At 37.6% G+C, this 14,719-nt stretch overlaps 1 protein-coding gene across 4 annotated transcripts in view; it reads left to right on the top strand.

Annotated features, from left to right (window-relative positions):
• NRDC (nardilysin convertase) overlaps nt 1–14,719 on the top strand; it is a 93,548-nt gene that overhangs the window by 61,012 nt on the left and 17,817 nt on the right. For all 4 annotated transcript variants that reach the window (XM_060089786.1, XM_060089785.1, XM_060089782.1 and 1 more), the window contains 6 exons: nt 2,211–2,331; nt 2,413–2,471; nt 2,742–2,796; nt 10,712–10,816; nt 12,327–12,450; nt 13,008–13,094. In XM_060089786.1, coding sequence (XP_059945769.1) covers nt 2,211–2,331; nt 2,413–2,471; nt 2,742–2,796; nt 10,712–10,816; nt 12,327–12,450; nt 13,008–13,094 — 551 coding nt within the window. The remainder of the gene's footprint in view (nt 1–2,210; nt 2,332–2,412; nt 2,472–2,741; nt 2,797–10,711; nt 10,817–12,326; nt 12,451–13,007; nt 13,095–14,719) is intronic.

The raw sequence follows: 14,719 nt of genomic DNA, 5'->3' as shown, positions 1-14,719 counted from the left end.
AAGCATAGATTCAAATCTAATACTTAATTAAATTCTCTTCATAACCTAGATTATTTTAATGGCCATATCATGTTTGTATATTTCCTTGGAAGCCACCTTTTAGCCTATGTTGGAAGAATTATAGTTGTACACAAAATATTTAAATTCATAAGTAGAGTCCAGAATTACATGAAAGTTTAGCTCTAATCAAGAATTTGGATTTGAATAATAATGAAGTCAATTATTTATTTATTTATTTATTTTGGTTGTGTTGGGTCTTCGTTTCTGTGCAAGGGCTTTCTCTAGTTGCGGCAAGCAGGGGCCACTCTTTTTTTTTTTTTTTTTTTTTTTTTTTTTTTTTTTTTTGCGGTATGCGGGCCTCTCACTGCTGTGGCCTCCCCCGTTGCGGAGCACAGGCTCCGGACGCGCAGGCTCCGGACGCGCAGGCCCAGCGGCCATGGCTCACGGGCCCAGCCGCTCCGCGGCATATGGGATCCTCCCAGACCGGGGCACGAACCCGCATCCCCTGCATCGGCAGGCGGACTCTCAACCACTTGCGCCACCAGGGAGGCCCAGGGGGCCACTCTTTATCGCGGTGCGTGGGCCTTTCACTGTCGCGGCCTCTCTTGTTGTGGGGCACAGGCTCCAGATGCACAGGCTCAGTAGTTGTGGCTCACGGGCCTAGTTGCTCCGCGGCATGTGGGATCTTCCCAGACCAGGGCTTGAACCCGTGTTCCCTGCATTGGCAGGCAGATTCCCAACCACTGCGCCACCAGGGAAGCCCTGAAGTCAATTATTTAAATGCTGTGGATCTCCAGGCTTTCCCAAACCAGAAGGTGGACTTCAATGAAAACTTCATTGGGCAGATAAATCATATAAATATGGGCACTGTGAACAGTATATGCAGCCATGTTAGCAGTATGTTAGCCATGTTTCCTAAAGCATTTAAGCACTTGTTTAAGTTGCCTAGCCAAATAATAGAAATACAGCTTTAGAATCAGGACCAAAACACATTAAAGTAATTCCTTGCTTGATTTTTCTATACACTATTCAAGAATGGAAGGTAGATGAGAAATTTAAGACTTTAAAACATTGATGTGTACTAGATTATTAAAAGAAAGCTGAGAGGGCAGGCTTATTAGAAAAAAAATGAATGACGTTAAGTACATATATACCTTACACAATAAATGTAATATGATTTGAGATTTGCATAACCTTTTTACCTTACTGAACTTTATTAGAATTTCAAGTTTTTCATTCTGACCTCCTCTCTCCTTATTTTAGACTTTCAGGATTATTCTAGTCAGGAAAAGATACAGTCTTATTGCTTCTTTCCTAGATAACCTGTGCAGGTTAGCTGATGGTCTCAAAGAGCCCACTTAAAATTCTAAGTAGGGAAGTATCTGAAGTGTTTTTTAAGGCTTCTCTTGGGAGATGGCTCAAAAAGGGATGTGAGAAATGCCTCCCAGGGGAATTCCCTGGTGGTCCAGTGGTTGGGACTCCGCGCTTTCACTGCTGAGGACCTGGGTTGAATCCCTTGTGAGGGAACTAAGATCCTGCAAGCCTAGTGGTGCGGCTAAAAAAAAGAAAAAGAGAGAAATGCCTCCCAGCAAACGTACTTTTAATATTGTGAAGTATGAAGTATGAAGAACATACTTCACAATATGTTAAAAATATGCTTCGACAAAAAATTACTATGTTCTCTTCGACAAAAAATTACTATGGCTTCATGAAACTGATAATGTTTTACTATGTTGTAATATTAGTGTTTCCATTAAAGAAGTAAATACGGCTGTTATTTCCTTCTGATCATTCCTGTATGCAGTACAATTCCTTGGGAGGCTTTGTACTTTAAAAAAATTTGGGGCTTCCCTGGTGGCGCAGTGGTTGAGAGTCCGCCTGCCGATGCAGGGGACGCGGGTTCGTGCCCCGGTCCGGGAGGATCCCACATGCCGCGGAGCGGCTGGGCCCGTGAGCCATGGCCGCTGAGCCTGCGCGTCCGGAGCCTGTGCCCCGCGACGGGAGAGGCCACAACGGTGAGAGGCCCGTGTACCGCAAAAAAAAAAAAAAAAAATTTGTACTTCTAAACTTACTGTTGGAAAGCATGTTTGCTTCAAAGCCTGGGCTTCCCAAATTTTACATAGAAAGCCTACCTATTTTGTTAATTTGAAGTATTTGTAGACTATCAATCCCAAGATATTGACTGGATTAATTTTTTCTCCTAACTATAGGTGCTGGGCTCTTGCACTATTTGGTGGAAATGGTGAGACAGGATTTGAGCAAAATTCTACTTATTCAGTGTTCAGCATTTCTATTACATTGACTGATGAAGGTTATGAACATTTCTATGAGGTAAATAATAAAAATGGAGGGTTTTAAAAATTATATAGATATCACTTTATGCAAAAGTATAATTAGATGTTTCATTTTTAGGTTGCTCATACTGTCTTCCAGTATTTAAAAATGCTGCAGAAGCTAGGCCCAGAAAAAAGGTAATATATACTTATAAGAGTCAATCCTAATATGTTTTAGCCTTCAGGCTACCAACAGACATGCGTTAGTCCTGCCTTGGTGGTTTTCCAGGCATTTCTTGCTTAATTTCCTTTACTTGTTCCATATCCTTATTCCGCTACATGTGAATGTATGTTAAAGATTTAGGTTTACGTGGACAGTCTGTTTATTTTTATACTTCTCTTTTCTTGCTGATGATTCTAATGAGAAATTTAAATATGTCTTCTAATTATAATTTTCTTCTTTCACAGAATTTTTGAAGAGATTCAGAAAATTGAGGATAATGAATTTCATTACCAAGAACAGGTACTGGAAGTCAAATTCCTTTTGAATGTTATCTGTGACCAAGTTGAAACTGGTGTGGACATTGTTCCTCTTTTTGGAAGTGTCACTGGAGTTTTAATTCTGCCACTCTCTGTCATGTGAGTCTCAAGATGGCCTTGAGGTTTCTGAAAATTCACTCTTGTGTTTTTGAGTATTTATATTGAGTAACAGTGAGAGAATTAGGCAGATTGACACAGATCATGTTGTGTGACAATCATTCATCTGTGTAGTCATTTCATATGTCTATCCCTTTAATTCCTTTGATAAACATTCATGGAGAGCTTGATATTTTGGGAATTCAAATATTGTGAAGATATTCTACAAGGTAATATGAAGTAATTAACCATATATAATGTTAGAAATAGTGTGCTTTGTACTTTCAGGGTAAGGAAAGCATTTGCCTTGCCTGGAATAGGACAGGGAAGCCTTCATGGATGTAGTAAATTTGAATTGAGTTCAGTTTTTAAAAATGCATAAGGTTTAGATACTCTAAGCAACGGGAAGCACATAAGTAAGGAACTCTGGGGTATTATGAAAAAGTGAATGATCCTACATGTCTGTGGCATAGGGTATATGAAAGCAAAGTTGAAGGGTAAGGAGTTTAGAGCAGGGTTTTTAAAAAACCCTTTTTGTGCCTTGGATCCCTTTGGAAATCTGTTGAATCTTATGGACCCCTCCCCAGAATATTATTTCACCTCTTCATCTTTTTAAACTCTCAGAAAAATCGCCCTAGTAGTAGTACAATGATCACTGGTGTATCCCTCACCTAGATTTACCAGTTCTTAATATTTTGCCATATTTTCTTTCTCTCTCACACCTCTTCTTGTGTGTGTGTGTGTGTGTGTAGTTTTTTGAGATTTAATTACAGATATCATGATACTTCACCTCTCAATGTTTTTTGACATGTATCTGCTACAAACAAATGTATTCTCTTGCATAACCTCACTAAAATTGTGCTCAGGAAATTTAACATTGAAACAATACTGTTAAATATTTATTATGCAGCCCATAGAATAGTGGGTTTTTTGTTTTGTTTTTGTTTTTATTGAAGTATAGTTGATTTACAATATTGTGTTAGTTTCAGGTATACAGCAAAGTGATTCAGTGATACATACGTATATATGTATATATTTTCAGATTATTTTCCAGTATAGGTTATCACAAGATATTGAATATAGTTCCCTGTGCTATATAGTAAATCCTTGCTGGTTATCTATTTTATGTATAGTAATTTGTATCTGTTAATCCCATACTTTTAATTTATCCCTCCCCCCATCCCTTTCTCTTTGATAACTATAAGTCTATTTTCTGTGTCTGTGAGGCTGTTTCTGTTTTGTATATAAATTTCATTTGTATTATTTTTTAGATTCCACATATAAATGATATCATAATATTTGTCTTTCTCTATCTGACTTGCTTAGTATGATACTCTCTAGGTCCATCCATGTTGCTGCAAATGGCAATATTTTATTCTTTTTTATGGCTGAGTAATGCTCCACTCTGTGTGTGTGTGTGTGTGTGTGTGTGTGTGTGTGTGTGTGTGTGTGTGTATCTCATATTTTCTTAAGCCACTCATCTGTTAATGGGCACTTGGGTTGCTTCCATGTCTTGGCTATTGTAAATAGTGCTACTATGAACATTGGGGTACATGTATATTTTTAAATCAGAGTTTTCATCTTTTCAGATATATGCCAAGGAGTGGGATTGCTGGATCATATGGTAGCTCTATTTTTAGTTTTTTTTAAGGAACCTCCATACTGTTTCTGTAATGGCTGCACCAATGTACATTCCCAGCAACAGAGTAGGAGGGTTCCCTTTCATAGAATAGTGTTTTTAAATGCATAAGATAAAATACAGTAGGTTACAAAGGAATACTGAAATAAAGACTCAAAATAGTAAAAATTAGTAACATGGGTCTCTGTATCGATATATTAAATAACAAAGTCTAATGGTAGATCTAATAATTATTACAATTTTAAGTAGCAATGAATGTGCTGTTTTTTTTTTATTAGTCATCCATTTAATCAATCCCAATCTCCCAATTCATCACACCGCACACCCCCCCCCCCACCGCTTTCCCCACTTGTTGTCCATACGTTTGCTCTCTACTTCTGTGTCTCAATTTCTGCTCTGCAAACCGGTTCATCTGTACCATTTTCTAGGTTCCACATATATGCGTTAATGTACAATATTTGTTTTTCTCTTTCTGACTTACTTCACTCTGTATGACAGTCTCTAGATGCATCCACGTCTCTACAAATGACCCAATTTTGTTCCTTTTTATGGCTGAGTAATATTCCATTGTATATATGTACCACATCTTCTTTATCCATTCGTCTGTTGATGGGCATTTAGGTTGCTTCCATGACCTGGCTATTGTAAATAGAGCTGCAATGAACATTGTGATACATGACTCTTTTTGAATTATGGTTTTCTCTGGGTATATGCCCAGTAGTGGGATTGCTGGGTCATATGGTAATTCTATTTTTAGTTTTTTAAGGAGCCTCCATACTGTTCTCCATAGTGGCTGTATCAATTTACATTCCCACCAGCAGAGCAAGAGGGTTCCCTTTTCTCCACACCCTTTCCAGCATTTGTTGTTTGTAGATTTTCTGATGATACCCATTCTAACCGGTGTGAGGTGATACCTCATTGTAGTTTTGATTTGCATTTCTCTAACAATTAGTGATGTTGAGCAGCTTTTCATGTGCCTCTTGGCCATCTGTATGTCTTCTTTGGAGAAATGTCTATTTAGGTCTTCTGCCCATTTTTGGATTGGATTGTTTGTCGTTTTTCCCTTGCTGTTTTCAATAATTTTTCTTTGTCTTTAATTTTTGCCAATTTGATTATTATGTCTCTCGGCGTGTTTCTCCTTGGGTTTATCCTGTATGGGACTCTGCACTTCCTGGAGTTGGGTGGCTATTTCCTTTCCCATGTTAGGGAAATTTTCGACTATAATCTCTTCAAATATTTTCTCGGGTCCTTTCTCTCTTTCTCCCTTCTGGGACCCCTATAACGCGCATGTTGTTGCGTTTAATGCTGTCCCAGAGGTCTCTTAGGCTGTCTTCATTTCTTTTCATTCTCTTTTCTTTATTCTGTTCTGCAGCAGTGAATTCCACCATTCTGTCTTCCAGGTCACTTATCCGTTCTTCTGCCTCAGTTATTCTGCTATTGATTCCTTCTAGTGTATTTTTCATTTCAGTTATTGTATTGTTCATCTCTGTTGGTTTGTTCTTTAATTCTTCTAGATCTTTGTTAAACATTTCTTGCACATTCTCGATCTTTGCCTCCATTCTTTTTCCGAGGTCCTGGATCATCTTCACTGTCATTATTCTGAACTCTCTTTCTAGAAGATTGCCTATCTCCGTTTCATTTAGATTTTTTCTGGGGTTTTATCTTGTTCCTTCATCTGGTACATAGCCCTCTGCCTTTTCATCTTGTCTGTCTTTGGCCTGTCTTTCTGTGAATGTGGTTTTTGTTCCACAGGCTGCAGGATTGTATTTTTCTTGCTTCTGCTGTCTGCCCTCTGGTGTATTAGACTATCTAAGAGGCTTGTGGTAGTTTCCTGATGGGAGGGACTGGTGGTGGGTAGAGCTGGCTGTTGCTCTGGTGGGCAGAGCTCAGTAAAACTTTAATCTGCTTGTCTGCTGATGGGTCAGCCTGGGTTCCCTCCCTTTTGGTTGTTTGGCCTGAGGCGACCCAACACTGGAGCCTAGCGGGGCTCTTTGGTGGAGCTGATGGCAGACTCTGGGAGGGCTCACGCCAAGGAGTACTTCCCAGAACTTCTGCTGCCAGTGTCCTTGTCCTCACAGTGAGGCACAGCCACCCCCCGCCTCTGCAGGAGACCCTCCAACACTAGCAGGTAGGTCTGGTTCAGTCTCCTATGGGGTCACTGCTCCTTCCCCTGGGTCCCAATGCACACACTACTTTGCGTGTGTCTTCCAAGAGTGGAGTTTCTGTTTCCCCCAGTCCTGTCAAAGTCCTGCAATCAAATCCCGCTAGCCTTCGAAGTCTGATTCTCTAGGAATTCCTCCTCCCGTTGCCGGACCCCCAGGTTGGGAAGCCTGACGTGGGGCTCAGAACCTTCACTCCAGTGGGTGGACTTCTGTGGTATAAGTGTTCTCCGGTTTGTGAGTCAACCACCCAGCAGTTATGGGATTTGATTTTATTGTGATTGTGCCCCTCCTACCATCTCATTGCGGCTTCTCCTTTGTCTTTGGATGTGGGGTATCTTTTTTGGTGAGTTCCAGTGTCTTCCTGTTGATGATTGTTCAGCAGTTAGCTGTGATTCCGGTGTTCTTGAAAGAGGGAGTGAGAGCATGTCCTTCTACTCCGCCATCTTCTGAGTGTGCTATTTTGAGATATCTGCAACAGCTATATTGTGATTTCTATTGGTTATAGTCATAGATGCTGATAATACTGCTGTGGTTTGTTGCCTGTATATTCATAAATTAATAAAAATGCTAAGTTAGAGTTTAGTGAAAATAAATATGTAATTTCTTTCCAATCAAACTCATGCTTCCCGCTCTCCCTGAATTTGTCCACTGATATCTTGTGGGAGGTATCTGTAGGCTCTTGATTAAGAGCCCCCAGTTTAGCACCAGTTCATAGAGCATCTTGAAATCTGCCTTTTTGGATCATCACCAGAGACAAATATCTACTATAATTTGAGAAGACTTAAGTACATGAGGACAAGATCACAAAAACTATAAGCTTCCAGTTGCTATTGATTCCTATACAGTCTGCTATATATGCTTGAGGTCATTTGAAATTGAAATAGAAATCTTATTCTATGAAAACAGAGAGCTACTGTGATTTATATTGGCCATTTGAGGGTCCTATAGACACTTCTCTTCTATAAATTGATTGATATGCATAGAACCCACAAGTCCTGCCATCAACTTTAGCAGTACTGATTTTTTTCAGTGTTCTTATCAACTGTTGTGATAACATGTAGGCCAGAACTGTGGCAGGGAAAGAGTAAGAGTAAGAATTGTGGACTACAACCATAACTAATACCCTTATTCCTTTTTGGGGGATTGGCTTGTTAGCATTAGCTGAGTTACATTTTCTTTCTGCCCTTCTAGTTTCTTCTTAGCAAGACATTTCAAGATACCTTTTTTATAGCTCGCCATTTTGTAGCTCTTTTTTTTTTTTTTACCTTTAGCACAGTATTCATGAATGCTTGTCTTGATTTTAAAACAGGAGCCCAAAACATTTTAGACTAAATCAGTACAAAGAACAAATCAGAAAGGTTCATATCTTTGTTTGAACTGCTAAATTTTAACTCAAGTAGCTCAGCTTATTTCACCTTTTACATATTTCTGTTTTATTAACAAAGTTGACATATCTCCTCTTCAGACATTTTTCTTGTCTTCATCAGTAAAGGCAAATAGGAATGCTCTTTCAGACTATTCAAGCCAGTCTTTTTTAATTTAAAAAAGAAATTTAAAAATAATTTTTATTTCACATGGGAACTTGGACTCAATATATCTTATAAATCAGCTACTTGAACTAGAGAAAAGCTGTTTAAGTGTCTTTCTATACGCAGAGAAACAGGAATAATGTAACAATAATGGAAGGCATTGAGAGTTGTAGTAAGCAAAAAAATTAGAAGATAATAACAAGTGTTGGAGATGTAGAGAAATTGGAACTCTCATACATTGTGGCTGGGAGTGTAAAATGGTACAGCTGCTTTGGAAAACAGTTTGACAGTTCCTTAAAAAGTTAAACATAGAGATACCATATAAGCCTCCAGATCCACCTCTAGGTATACACCCAAGAGAATTGAAAACCTATGTCCACATAAATACTTGTACACTGGTGTTCACAGCAGCATTATTCATTATAGTCAAAAAGGGGAAACAATCCAAATGTCCTTCAATGAATGAATGGTTAAACAAAATGTAGAATTTGCATACTGTGGAATATTATTCAGCATAAAAAGTAATGAAGTACTGATTCATTCTACAACATGGATGAACCTTGAAAATATGCTAAGTGAAAGAAGCCAGACACAACAGGTCACATATTATATGATTCCATTTATCTGGTTATGAAATATCCAGAATAGGTAAATCTATAGAGCCAGAACACAGATTGATGGTTGTTGTCAGTGGCTGGGGGCTGTGGGTAACAGGGAACAACTGCTTACTGGGTATGGAATTTTCCTTTTGGGCTGATGAAAATATTCTGGAACTAGATAGAGGTGATGGTTGTACAACTTTATAAATATACTGGAAACCACTGAGTTATATACTTTATTATACATTTTATTTTATTTTTAATTGTATACTTTAAAAGTGTGGATTTTATGGTATGTGAATTATATCTTTAAAAAAAATTAAAGGATAGCATTTAAGTGTTTTTTTTTTTCCGAGTACTTTGTCCATTGCCTTGGCACCAAAGATCTACTTTTAGCCAGGGTCCTGTTTTCTCATAGGAAATATTTTGAATCATTCAATTTTGTAGCAAGCTGAATAGAACAGTTAGCTTACAAAAATAAGTGGCTGGTGAAAATAACTGGTTAAAAAATTTAGAACAGAGTAGAGGGAGTCATTTTAAACATTAATAGCACTTGAAAGAGTGGGAGATAAGTGAATTAGGCAAGGAAGATTAAGAGGTACAAACTTCCAGCTGTAAAATAAATGTCATGGGGATGTAATGTATAGCATAGGGAATATAGTCAATAATGCTGTAATAACTTTGTAAGGTGACAGATGGCAAATAGACTTGCTGTGGTGATCATTTTGTAATATATAAAAATATGGAATCACTATGTTGTATACCTAAAACTAATATAAAATTATACTTCAAAAAAAAGGTACCTTAACCTCCATATGCACACACACACAAAATAGTAGCACTTTAGTGACTAATAAACTTGATTTAGGAATGTTTCCTGAGGTGGAGCAAAAAAGGTAACAATGAATCTTTCCATACTTTTTCCATATTCTATCTGAATGTGATAAGGAGTAGGTAGCATGTACCTATGATCTCTAATTTGATGTATGCATGTCTCATTTCTCCTCCATGAATGTAGTAACCTTCACTTCTGTTCTATCTTCTGTTAGATGAGAGAACAACCCAGATTGTCTAGGGAAGGACTGGGCAGTATGGTATTTTGGGAGAGTGTTCACTGCTATGTTAAGAGGCCCAAGCTCTAGTGTCTACTCGCCTATCACTTACTGTGTGATCTGGGGCAAGTCACCTAATCAATCTGAGTACATTTCCTCATTGTAAAATGTAGGAATGGAACCACTTGGTGTCTAAAGGACCTGTCAGTTTTTAAGATTCTGTGCTCAGTAAATATCAATACTTGAATTGGTTGCTTTCCTCTGGAAAAGTATTTCCATTTCATAGGTTAGTGAACTTTCTGTCATTATTTCAGTTTTAAATTGAGATAATATACTGATTAATTTAACCACTTATAGCAAGACTTATGTAATGACACATTTTGATTTCTGTTGATATATTGATTTTGATTCATGCTTACAAACAGTTTTTAGGTGATAATGCTGTAGTGATAAAATGATGAAGACCCTGTCTTTAGGGACTTCATAGTCATGTGGGGCACTTGACATGTAAACACACCTTTACAGTTCAGTGTTGTAATTTCTCCGATGAAGATGCTGTGATGTGATTAGAGCCTCGTGTGTTGTAGGGCTCAGTATGGGGGATTGGAGGGGTGTTAGGTTAAGCTACTTAAGGTAGTTCTCTGGCTAAATTTTTTGTAGAATTCTGAGCATCAGATTCTTAAGCTGCAGTTATATCTGGTTGTATCTGTTGGAAGCTTTTGGTTTCATTGTTAAAAAAAGAGATAAGTATTTATATTTTGTGGCAAATTAAGGATAGTAATGGAGAATTCCTGGTGTGAAATAATCTTACCTCTTTACAGACAGATCCAGTTGAGTATGTGGAAAACATGTGTGAAAACATGCAGCTGTACCCACTACAGGACTTTCTCACTGGAGATCAGCTTCTTTTTGAATACAAGCCAGAAGTAAGGAGGTTTCCATTTCTAAAATTTACTTTTAGAGAAAGAGGAGGGTGAGAAAGTACATAGAGGTACTTAAGAACTGTGGGAATGGATAAAACTTGGTTATGTTTAGTCAAATTTTTTGTTTTTTAAACAGAAGAAATATCATAGCTTTGTGGGTAATTTTTCCTGATTCTTGTATATGACTGTGGTTTAATATGAGGAGAAAACCAAGTCCTCTTCTTAGGTACTATTCCCACTGTTTTTCAAGTGTTGAAACATCTACTAACATAACGTCATTTCTAAGAATTATGTGCTTGCCTTTTAATTCTGTTGGACACCCTGGACAATTAAATTTTAATTATCTTGAGAATATGTACAAGAAAAATATGATTCCCTGAATTCAAAATATATGACTTTGGGATAATAAATATTACACATAAATAAATAGTTGGTCAGGTCTTTCCTCCACTAGTCCTGGAAAATAAGTCATTTCGCTCTATATAGGGTAGCAGTTCTCAACCAGGGGTGATTTTGCCCCCATGGGAAATTTGTCAATGCTTGGGTACATTTCAGTTGTCATAGCTGGAGAGTGCTCTTGGCATCTAGCGTGTAGAAGCCAGAGATGCTGCTAAACATTCTACAATGCAGAAGATGGCACTCCACAACTAAGAATTATCTGGCCCAAAGTGTTAATAGTGCCAAGGTTGACAGACTTTGATATAGGGTATTCTAAAACTACTGATTTTAAAGGGGATGGGGAAAGGTAAAGGAAGAAGCAGTAACCATACATTCTTGTCATTTCTCTAGGATGGTTGTGCCCAGGGGTCCAAGTATTTTTTTCTGAACCACTATTTGTTGTTTTTTCTTAAAGAGATGGTGTTGAAGTGCTAGTTAGGGTTTCAAATCTAACCCACAAAAATCTTATGTTTAGTCCTTATCATAGCTGAAGGATTATTGAAGGAGGCCCTACACTGGGATCATTTTACTGATTCTTGTGTATGAGGTAGTATAATACAGAGCAGTTAAGAGCATAGTTTTTGGAATTATGGACAAACTTGGTTAGAACTCCACTTTTGCCACTTCTAGGTGTGTTCTGTGCAGATTATAGAATCTGAACAAATTATTTAAACTTTAACCTCTGAGGCTGAGTGCTTTCTGTAAAATGGGTATACCTTAGAGTTGTTTTTAGGATTAAATGAAATAATGTATGTTAAACACTACCTAGCACATAGTAAAAGCTTAGTAAATGGTAACTCTTCACTGCTAGTCCTCTTACTATGTAGGATTTGAGATGAGTGCTGTTTAAGCATTCTGGAGAAACATATTAGAAACAGCTGATAGACTAATGTAGTTTTGTAAATTAGGGTGTTCATGGACTATAGACAGATAGTTTCATGAGCATCAAGATGCTAGGATTTTGAGGTGCCTAACATAATGTGGCTTTGCCTTTTTAATAGAGATGTATTAGGTTAAAGTTATAATCGTTTTGTATGTGTCTCCCCACTCCCCCTTCACCCCTGCCCCCAATTAGGTCATTGCTGAAGCCCTTAATCAGCTAGTTCCTCAAAAGGCAAATCTTGTTCTACTGTCTGGTGCTAATGAGGGAAAATGTGACCTCAAGGAGAAATGGTTTGGGACTCAGTATAGTATGGAAGGTAAAATATTTTAAAATTGTCCTACATTTAGGTATATGATTCACCTGGGAAGTTTTATTCCTTAATAATTTGTCTGATAGTTCCTGTGGGAAAAACTTATGTATTTTTTTCAGTAGTTTACTTTGAAATGAAAATTACTTATACTGCTTTGCAGAAAATTATTTTCTGCAATGTTTATATCTGTATTTATTAGTTAGTGAGAAAATCCTATTGTATTGGTAGTTTGGGGGCAGACTTTTGACTGTGTTTTAAAAAGTGCTCCTCAAACTTCAATGTGCATATGTATCACCTGGGGGTCTTATTAAAATACAGATTATGATTCAGTAGCTCTGGAATAGGGCCTGCAATTCTGCATTTTTAACAAAGTTCCCAGATGATAACAATGCTGCTGAGACTGCACATTGAGTAGCAGGAGTCTAGAAAGCCTGGATATGTCACTCACAGCTTTTCTGAGAAAAGAGAATTGATTTGTGAAGGCCAGTTGTTGACTGCTTTGTTATTAATAGAACTCTGAACATTTGTTCTTTATTGGATCAGTTTGTCTTTCATCTCTACAGATATTGAAAACTCTTGGGCTGAACTTTGGGAGAGTAATTTTGAATTAAATCCAGATCTTCATCTTCCAGCTGAAAACAAGTACATAGGTCAGTAAAATAGCAATCATTATACATAATCCATCCATGTACTATTATTAAAACAAATAGCAGGGCTTCCCTGGTGGCGCAGTGGTTGAGAGTTCGCCTGCTGATGCAGGGAACGCGGGTTCGTGCCCCGGTCCGGGAAGATCCCACAAGCCGCGGAGCGGCTGGGCCCGTGAGCCATAGCTGCTGAGCCTGCGCATCCGGAGCCTGTGCTCCGCAACGGGAGAGGCCCACGTACCGCAAAAACAAAACAAAACAAAACAAAACAAAAACAAATAGCACCTCTGTAGTATGTTATATTTTACAAAGTATCATTTGAATTCATATTTGAGTTTCCCAGTTATCTCTGGGATAAGCATTACAGTTTTCTTACTTTTCCAAATGAGAAAACTGCGGCTCAAAAAAGCAAAGTGACTTGTCCTGGATCATTCAGTTGGTGAATGCAGGAAACAGGACTTAAACATAATCCTGAGACTTTTTCTTGTCTATGATAGCTGATCCTTTCATGTGAGTCTCTGTAGGAATTGCCATTATCTTGTCCAATTGTTCTAGTGTTTTTCAAACTGCAGGTAGCAACCCATTAGAGGGTTGTGAAATCAATGTGTAATGGGTTTTGAGGTCAGTGTAATGAGTTGTGAAAGCACTAAAAAAAATCAGAGTAGAAAATAGCAAAATGTTTCACTGAATAAAGAAAGGGTATTATTTTAAGAACTTTTGTTCTCGGTAGGTATATGTGTGTGTTATCTGTCTACTAGCTTGCAATGGAAAACAGTTCTAACTGTGAGAAAGTCACTGGTCTAGGACAAAGATTATATATAACTAATTTTACTCAGAATACCATTTTTCCCAGCAATTCCATCCTTAGGTATATACCCCAAAGAATTGAAAACAGGTATTCAACCAAATACATGTACATACACTTTTCATAGCAGCATTATGCACAAAAGCCAAAAGGTGGAAACAGCCAGTGTCCATAATGAATGAGTGGATAAACAAATTATGGTATATACATGCAATGGAGTATTATTCTGTCATTAAAAGAAATGAAGTACTGATACATGATATAACATGGATGAACCTTGAAAACATTATGCTAAGTGAAAGAAGACAGACACAAAGGGTCACATATTGTAAGATTCCTGTTACATGAAATATCCAGAATAGGTAAATCCATAGAGACAGAACTCAGATTGATGGTTGCCAGTGGCTGCGGGGAGTGGGTAATGGGGAGTGACTGCTTAATGGGTATAGAGGTTTCCTTTGGGGCTGATGAAAATGTTTTGAAACTAGAAAGAAATGGTAGTTGCAGAACATTGTGATTGTACTAAATTCCCCTGAATTGTTCACTTTAAAATGGTTAATTTTATGTTATATATGAATCTAACCTCAGGAAAAAAATGCTTTTATGCAAAAAGTCTTGCATATTTTAGATAATTCAGTTCTGCGTCTTGAACTTTAAGTATCTAAACAACCCATTTTTTTTTTTTAGTAAATATAGCCAGTACCTTTTTTAATTCTTAAGTTAGCTATTTCGCACCTGAGTGTTGATGAAACAATTTATGTTTCATTAACTTAAAGGACAAATTTGACATTGTTTGAGCAGAACTATTTTGTTAACTTTTAAAAAG

This window comes from Mesoplodon densirostris, chromosome 2, assembly GCF_025265405.1.
Source record: "Mesoplodon densirostris isolate mMesDen1 chromosome 2, mMesDen1 primary haplotype, whole genome shotgun sequence".
In the NCBI taxonomy this organism is placed as follows: Eukaryota; Metazoa; Chordata; class Mammalia; order Artiodactyla; family Ziphiidae; genus Mesoplodon; species Mesoplodon densirostris.
Note: the sequence above shows the minus strand (reverse complement) of the source record. Positions and strands in the feature narration are given on the sequence as shown.